Source organism: Chiloscyllium punctatum, chromosome 20, assembly GCF_047496795.1.
Source record: "Chiloscyllium punctatum isolate Juve2018m chromosome 20, sChiPun1.3, whole genome shotgun sequence".
NCBI lineage: Eukaryota > Metazoa > Chordata > Chondrichthyes > Orectolobiformes > Hemiscylliidae > Chiloscyllium > Chiloscyllium punctatum.
Window position 1 is genome coordinate 51,321,078 of NC_092758.1, and position 8,863 is coordinate 51,329,940.

General features: G+C 39.9%; 1 protein-coding gene across 1 annotated transcript; it reads left to right on the forward strand.

The window, feature by feature from the left end:
• Window positions 1-1,471: 1,471 nt before the first annotated feature.
• Window positions 1,472-6,909, forward strand: gprin1 (G protein regulated inducer of neurite outgrowth 1). Its single transcript, XM_072590893.1, has one exon. The coding sequence runs from the start codon at window positions 1,472-1,474 to the stop codon at window positions 2,717-2,719; it is 1,248 nt and encodes a 415-aa protein (XP_072446994.1). The 3' UTR covers window positions 2,720-6,909.
• The last annotated feature ends 1,954 nt before the right edge of the window (window positions 6,910-8,863 follow it).

The following is an 8,863-nucleotide window of genomic DNA, read 5'->3' on the forward strand; positions in this document are numbered from 1 at the left end:
CGATCGCTGAACACCTCCCCTACCCCCAGCCCCAACGCACATTCAAACTCTGAAACTTGGAGGGTTTTTTTAAAAAAAATTCCAGTGGCTATATAAAAGCTTGATAAAAACTCGCTGGTTAATTAGGCAATTCTCTCCATTCCCTTTGAATCTTTAATTCTTGCACGCTGTGCCCACACGAACCTTTCCCAAACATATTTGGAATCGGCAGGAGCCTTGGAACTGCCCCAAGTCATTCATTCCAGCCAAAACAAAATGAACCTAAAACCGTGTAAAAGGGGGAGGTGGTGTTGTCACCGTACCCACTTGGAGAGCTACTCCCACCCACACACTCACTTGCACACTGCAGTCACACCGCACGCTTTACCAATGGCGATCCCAGACAGCATTCAATCCCATCGCCTCTTTGTTCCCCAGGTTAGATAGTCCAAGTTGCCAGCCCTTGCAGTTTTGTGTGGCGCGGTCATATTCTTTATTTCTCGGAGTGGGAGCTGGCCTCGTGGGGCGGTCAAATGTTGATCGATTAAAAGGTCAAGAAAGAAACACAACAGGGGGAGAGAGAGAGAGGACGTTTCCAGAGAGACCGATGCCTCCTCCACAGTGCGTGAAGCAGTCCCTCTGCATGTGAAGCAGGAAGAACCCAGCGAGGAAGCTCAAAGCGAGAGCGTGCTTTCAGGAAAGTCCCTGGAGCTCCGGCGGGGTGACGGTGCTGGAAGGTCCCCAGAGGCCGACAAGAGGCTTGCTGAGAGAGAAGGGTGGAGGGGAGGATCCCCCGCCCTGGAAGAAGGCGACAGCTGCCGGTTGCCGGCTGGCGAGGTCAGTTCCTTCACTCGGTCGCTGCCCATTACCCCCCCCTCCCAACAGATTTCATCCCCAAGCCAAAGTGTCTGCTCTGTTCCCTGGCGTGAGGAGGGACAGACTCCGTCGTGAGAAGAACTATCCCCGAGAATGCATTCGCGGTTTTAGACTGGGAATCTGTCGGCAATGCAGCCACTTTGTCCTGACAGTGACGGGGAACCGGGTTAGCTGCTGCTCTATGTCTGTGTGTGTGTGTGTGTGTGAAGGGTGAAATCTTTAGGTAGTGCCTTATTTCACGGGATCGTCGCAAAGGCCAGGAGGAGGTGCAGGTAATCCCAGACTCTCCCAGACAGACCAATGCTGACCAAAACTACTCCTGTTATTCCCTGGTCTTGAACAATCGGGTTGGATTGAGCTCAGAGTACTTTTGGAGAAATTAATAACAGGTCGCGTTATTTTCAAATGTAAGACAACTGACCTTTTTGTTTCGAGTGTAGTTCTTAATAATCTGCATTTTTCATTTTGTAAACGGTTTATTTATCCCCTTTTCAGACTCGAAAGCTTCCGTTTGGCAATCTTCCAAGGATCTGAGAAAAACACAAACAGCCCATTATAAACGGGAGAGAGAGAGCCCAGGCAGTTCACTGAAAGCGCCACGTTACCATGAAACAAGATGGGGACCATCAAAGATCTCGATAGTTTGCAAATCTCAGTATCGGAGCCAGTTGAGATGGAGAATAAGTGTTTGTCAGAGGGTGCTGTCTGTAATAACCAAGAAGAGAAAGTTGGAAAAGCTGCATTGCATTCCAACTGCCAGGCTCGTTGTTCTAGCCCTTGTACAGCCAATAATCCAGACAATCTAAATCACAGCCATCTGGTGGAGACGAGCATTAATGTGCCTAAAAATGCCAATACAGAAACTGGCAAGTCGCATAAAACTCCAGAGAATGATTTAAACAAGGAGCCGGTGCAAAAAGAATCCAGCTGCGCCTTCAGTAACAGCACTGACGATGCCATCGAAGCCATTTGCCTGAATATTAAAGAAAGCACAGGGTTGAATGTTAACAGTTCAGAAGCTGAACCAGAGACGCCCTTGACAGGATGCGAGCTGGAGGACAGGGGAATGGAAACATCCAGCTGCACTGACCCTCAGGAATCCCTTAACCAGAAAGAGATGGCAAAACCCACAAACGGTGGATCAGTTCTTCAGTCAGACCTAAACAGGCTAGAAATTTGTCAGCAGAGTGAGCAAGTGAGTACAGACATTGAGACAGCTGAAGGCCTTTCACAGATATCAACACCTGCCACAACTAGCCAAGATGCTGAGGTCCAGGTAGCTATTCAAGTGCAGAAGATATCTGTTGCCACCAGCCCCCTGGCTCCCTTAGGTAACTACCCAGTATTTAAAATCCCTGATGTCAGATTACGAGATCAAAGAGTGGAGAAGACAGCAGCATGTCCAGTGACCTCATCATCTCTCACTACACCACCAAGAAAAGATGTCGAGATGCAGGTGGATATAACAGTGCAATGTAAATCAGTAGCCACTGGCCCAATGACTCCATTAGAGAAGACCCCGCTTGCTACACTCCCTGAAGTTCAAGTGGAGGCCATGGAAGATGAGCAACCAGAGCCAGTGCGCGATGTCCAGTGGGATGAAAAAGGGATGACATGGGAAGTCTATGGAGCATCCATGGATGCAGAAGTGCTAGGACTAGCTATCCAGAAACATTTGGAAAAACAAATAGAGGAGCATGGCAAACAAAACACTGAAGTGTGTCAAAATGATAAACCCATTTCAAGGAAAGAATCTTTGAGAAAAGAAGAAAACAAGAGACGGCAAAGTAATGTTTTTCAAGCAGTTCTGCACAACATAAGAAGTCCACAGTGCTGTACCCGTGGGAGCACTGCAGCAGAATGATTTCCATTTGATTGGGCCCATTGATTAAATGACGAAGAAACATGAAAACCATTTCCTTTCATTTCCCTATCTTTCTCATGCTTTGCCTCGGCAAGTTGATTAATCACCAAAATTAATTTGTGTCACAGAGATCAAAGATTATAAGTACATAAGCAAGTGAAGAATATGCTTAAAGCAGATAATTTGTTTCATTTATTCTTACAATGTCTTTCTTTTATCTTAACGTCTTTAAAATTGAACTATTCATCCAGCCACACATTTCTTAGAATTGCAGCAGTGCATGTGTAATAATAACATGTACAGAGGTTCTTTGGTTTCACAAGAAATGAATTAGGATTGCTATTTTATCCCCATTATCTGATCTTGCTATCGGAGACCAAATGCACACAACAAAATGGCTGGCAGAATAGGTTCCTGGCATCTATCACCACTGCTCTGAAAAGGTTGACAAAGATTAATGCAGCTTCTCCTATTTCCCTGCAGCCCCCTCACTTGTGGGGAATCACTGGTCTGAAGTTGGTGTCTCCCTCCAGAGATGAAGTTATGTGGGGGGAGCTCAAGAACTGTCATTGCAGATTGAATCCAGCTTCAGACTGGTGGTGCCATTGGTTGATGTTTATTTCAGCTGCATTGCCATATCATCCAAATCTCCTTTTTAAAGTACATTTATTTGGAAACTATATTCAGTTTCTAAAACAAATCATTGAGGTACTTTTTATTTTCCTTTTATATATAATATGTTTCGTCAGAATAACATTTGGCCCTTATTAAAGAAATAAATGCCTCTGCATAATTTGCTAAATTCTCTGTGCAGTAGATAAATTTGTTTTAATTTATACAAAATAAGGGCTTGCCAAGGAGCATTTTAAAACTTTAACTGAAAACAAAATAATTGGGTATGGTTTACCTGGTTAACAGAACTGCAACAAATGAAAACTGAACACTTCAATTAAATTATTTAATACAATTGTATTAAGATATTTTCAGATCAGTAGAATGTGAATACAGTCCCAGCACTGCTTGACAATTATGTTTCTATTTTTCTAACTATTTCTAGCTTTCCAGTGTGGCTGTTAATCTAATTAGATGGGTATAACTTATCCATTGAACAAATACAAAAAAAACCCAAAAATGTATAGTTGCCTCAGTTTAGCTAATGTCTGAAGTCATTTCTTATACACTAACTTGGCTGCTATTGAGTGGTATGTGTGCTAACATAATTGTAGATTCAAGTTTTGTATTGGTCACTTTACACTAATATATTGTTATTATTGATCCATTCCGACAAGCAGAAATCTGAAGTAAAGTGTTTGCTGAATGTGATACTGAATTAATCTCTTGGGTGCTCTATGTTGAATGGATAGAAATAACCATTAAATATTACCGTTTACTTCATCCTCTCATCATAAAAGGCAACAAACTTCTTATTATAATTTGTTTTTTTTTCTATGTGGACAATGCTCCATTTATTCACAAGGTATAATCTATCTGTAAAACCTTGCTGTTTTATGGGCAATCTCAATGCCAGAACTTGTTTCTTAAAAATATGTCAAGGTCAGGTTTCTGTTCCATTGTTATGAATGGTTTTAGTGTGGGTTGTTAAAATATTGTAATCTCAAATGTTGTAAAATTTCAAAAAAGATTGGAGGGATTAAAATATCAGTCAAGCTCTTCAGTCAGAACAATTTTCTTTATTTAGTTTAAAGATAACATGAATACAGTTACACCACATTTGTTGCATTTCATTCCTTATAACACAACACTCAGCAAAATTTGAAATGGATACCAAACTGTGAAAACTATTTTTGATCATTTTGCCTCAAATTTCCATTTGTGATGTTAAAACTGCAAGTCAGAACAATTTGATGTATCAATTTGTGGCTTGTGATATGTAGAACATATGCGGTTCATTCTGCAACAACTACAGGGACATCTCATTCTTGAGCATCATGGAGAAGCCCTTTGCTGGTGTCATACTTAAAAGACTCCAAATACTTGCAGGCCAAGTGCATCTGGAAGCACAGTGCAGTTTCTGCACTGGCAAATATACTGTGGACACATGTTTCTTCATACACCAGCTACAAAAGAGGTCTAGCATGTAGGATATACCTCTTTATCTTATTTTCATAGATCTCATTAAGGTAATCAACATTGCGAGCAGAAGGGAACTAACAGAAACTTTAGCTGTCAGCCAAAACTGCTGAATCTTGTCTGCTCTTACCATGAGCATATGCACAGCACTGTACAGTATGATGATTCCACTTCAACAGAGTGACAGATAGAGTGAAGCAAGACTCTGTCCCAAGCCCCACTCTTTTTTGCATCTTCTTCTCTGATTTTTTGCCTTCTCAGCAGACATGGAGAAGTTTACTTATATGCTAGGTCAATTGACAAGTTCTCAAATCTATCATGACTGATAACAAAAACAAATGCACATATGCACATCATGTCATGATCAGGGAACTCCTTTTTGTGATGATGCCATGCCACTTGCCTATACTGAAATTCATCCTCAAAAAATTCATGGACTGTGTCTACCAAATCTTACCCCTGACTATAACAATCACGAAAACTGCACGAATGGAACAATGTATTAACACCTTCTTGTAGAGATTGGCAAATTCTACAACTTTGGGAAAACAGGGAAAGACAATCCATTCCTTGATGCAGAACTTGATGTGCACAGAGGTAAAGCAGCTACTACCTTTAGTCAATTTATGAATTACATATGGAACAACATCAAGCTGACCCTTAGGAATAGGTTGAAGGTTTATGAGATGTGCTCTCAGCGGACTGTGAATCAATGCAGCTATCAAGAAACAAAAATAAAAGTTACCGGGAAAGCTCAACAGATCTAGCAGTATCTGTGATGAAAAATCAAAGTTAACGTTTTGGGTCTGGTGACCCCATCTGTATGGAGATTGCACATTCTTCCCGTGTCTGTATGGGTTTCCTCCAGGTGCTCAGTTTCCTCCCACAGTCCAAAGATGTGCAGGTTAGGTGAATCAGCCATGCTAAATTGCCCTTAGTGTTCAGGAATGTGTAGGTTAGATGCATTAATTGGGGTAAATATAGGCTAATAGGGTAGATGAATGGATCTGGGTGGGTTACTCTTCGGAGTGTCAGTGTGAACTTGTTAGGCGAAGGGCCTGTTTCCACGCTGTAGGGATTCTATGATAATGACCCTTCCTCAGTTCTGAGGAAAGGTCACCAGACCTGAAACGTTTACTTTGATTTCTCTACACAGATGCTGCCAGACCTGCTGAACTTTTCCAGCAACTTCTATTTTAATTTCTGATTTATGGCATCTGCTGTTCTTCTTGTGTTTAGTCAGCTATCAAGAAAAGCAATTCAACAACTTCCATCCTCACTATCTGCAGCACCTTAGATGAATCCCCTGTCAGGATAAAATCACAAAAGTAGTAGTCCTCTCAAAGGCACAAGTAATTTGTTGGCAATCATTGAAATAAGGTAACTTTTTGGTCTTGGGCGCATCTGCAGGATAGAAGATGATCATATTCACACGAAATTTCTGTATTGTTAAGTATCCAGTGTCAGATAGGAGGATGCTCAAAGCTCTGCTTCAATGACTCATGCAGCACCTTTGACATGAAGGTGCTGGACCTTGATTATCACTCCTCAGAGCCATGAGCTGGTGACGGAATAAATGGCAACACTTCAAGTGGGCTGCCATACCCTACAGCAACTTGGCATCAGAAACCAATGCCAAAAACAACAATAACCCGAAATGACAGTTGATAATTTCATTTGTGATACTTGTGGAAGAACCACCCTGTAAAGGATTGGCACCTTCAGCCATCAGCACAAGTGCAACACTTTAAGGCACACCATCTGAAATGGACTTGTGTGCTGCCTGTCCATCATCTTTTGGAGATGGAAGGATGCCAGATCTGGTTTATTCAAACACAAACTATTTTTGAATCTATACTGGAATATTCATCATGTTTCTCCAATTCTTACTCTTTCTTCCTCGTAATCCCTATGAAGTGATAATCCAGTTTGTTATTCATTTTTGCAGCTAGAAAGCCTTTTCTCTGTAATCTAATATATCTTTTGTTCGTTCCTTTCTATAGATGATGTTTATAACTCAGACGTATTGATTGAATTCTAGTTTACTATCCCTGTTTCATGCTTTGAAAAGAGAATTAAAAAATTATTATCTTCAGCAATCTCAACTGTGTGATAGATATTTACTGTATTGAGCACTTACGATGCCTATTTAATATAACTCCTTTATTCTACTTCTTATGTGCCTATATGGAAATTATTTTCAGATGCTATTTGGCCTTTAGAAATAAATGCTACCTTGCCACTCACATATCCTTTTAATGTGTTTTCTGAGGAAAAATCAAGCCTTACAGACACCAATTGAAGCCTCAGAATTCCACAGAATACTATCACATAGCTGTCCTCAAGTATATTTTGTCAACTGTTCTACCTCTCCAAAATTATACACAAAGAATAAAAGCTATTTTGAATTACAAAGGGAACATACTTCCTCGCAGAATGTACGTAATAAAATACACAATGAAAGTATAATGGACTACCACTGCTTACAATTTATCTATCGAAAAATAAGTCATATCTTGACACAAAACTGCGTAAGTCACTCAACCTTTGAGCTTGTTTTTTTATGGCTCATCTCATTCTGTGGTTTATTTTTAGGTAAATAGCCATTTCCTTGTGTATGACCTGTGTTATTAATGCACCTATGAAAGACATTGTATCGCTTTGGTTTACCTGTTTTGTAACAGATATGTTCTGCCATATGGATTTTAAATGCTGACAAAGTAAGTAATACTAATGTGGATGCACATCAAACATGTAGAGAGTTAAAACAAACAAATAATAAAATTTAGATTCATTGATATTTACTTAACACAGCTATTAGTAGTCATCACAAACTAACTGAACACCTATGCTGAGCTAAAAAAAATATAACTTTACTTAATTCCAGTATTTAAAACCAGAAAGAAACCATGTTGCAATTTTACCATGTGGACTGGATTGTTAAATTATTCCAGATAGCCTTTGTGATAGGTGAGAGTCTTATCCTGTTCCAGGCTTAAGGAATGTCCGTGTTATACATTTTAATTAGCCTAATTCTTTTACATCCTAAAATTGTCTTTAATGTGCTATGCCAAGTCTGAGTCAGAGATTGAACTAGAAAGGGACAATTAGCATATATCCCTGGTGTCACTTTCAGAAGGAGAAGTATTGCAGATACATTGCCTGCATTGGTCATTCCGCTAATGGAAAAGACAACTGTAATGTTCTAAGGTTATTAAAGATGAAATCAGGCATCTCATCAGGTATTCATTGTGCTTTTGAACACATACCCATAACTAGCATTAATGCCTGTATGCTTTCTCACAGATTTTAAAGACAAAAGTTCAACATTTGCTGCATCTTCTTGGGTTTTATTATTTTTAAAGCATGAAGTGTTTTCTTTTAATTCATGGTATGTGGACATTGCTGGCAAAGCCAGCATTTTTGTACTAATCCTAATTACTGTTGGTATAATGTTCACTGTAGCTTAGCCTTCCACAGTAACCACTGCAGCCTGTGCTGAACAGTCCAGCCATAATGCTGCTGGATAGGATGTTCCATAATTTTGGCCCAGCAACAATGAAAGAATAACAAAGTATCTCTAAGTCAGGATGGTGTGACTTGCTAATGATGGTGTTCTCAAGCACCTACTCCCCTTTTAGATGGTAACATTTTAGGTTTGAGTACCACAATTAATTTAAATCAGTTGATTTGAATCTTGCTTTTGTTCATCATTCTGAGTAAAAAAAGATTTGATTCATAACAGCCAGCGTAAATGAGGTAATATTGTCTGTTAATTTGGGGATTGTTATTAGTCACCATGATCAGAAAAATAGTGTAGGAAGATATATTACTTCCAGTGCTTAACTGTGTAGTTGAAAAGTGCACCTTGTGGCCTGCTATACAAACATACTTCATAGTCAAGAACACAGTTCCTGACGCATGAATTGAAAGCTTGTCTACAGAAACACACTTTCCATTGAACAGAAGAGAACAATATCTCAATTAAGATTAAACTTTAATACTAGGGACAATCAAATGGGATAAGGCATTATCTACAGGCAAAAATGAACC

What these genes read in the sequence shown, in the direction of transcription:
- gprin1 (XM_072590893.1), top strand. Translation starts at nt 1,472, where the DNA reads ATGGGGACCATCAAAGATCTCGATAGTTTGCAAATCTCAGTATCGGAG.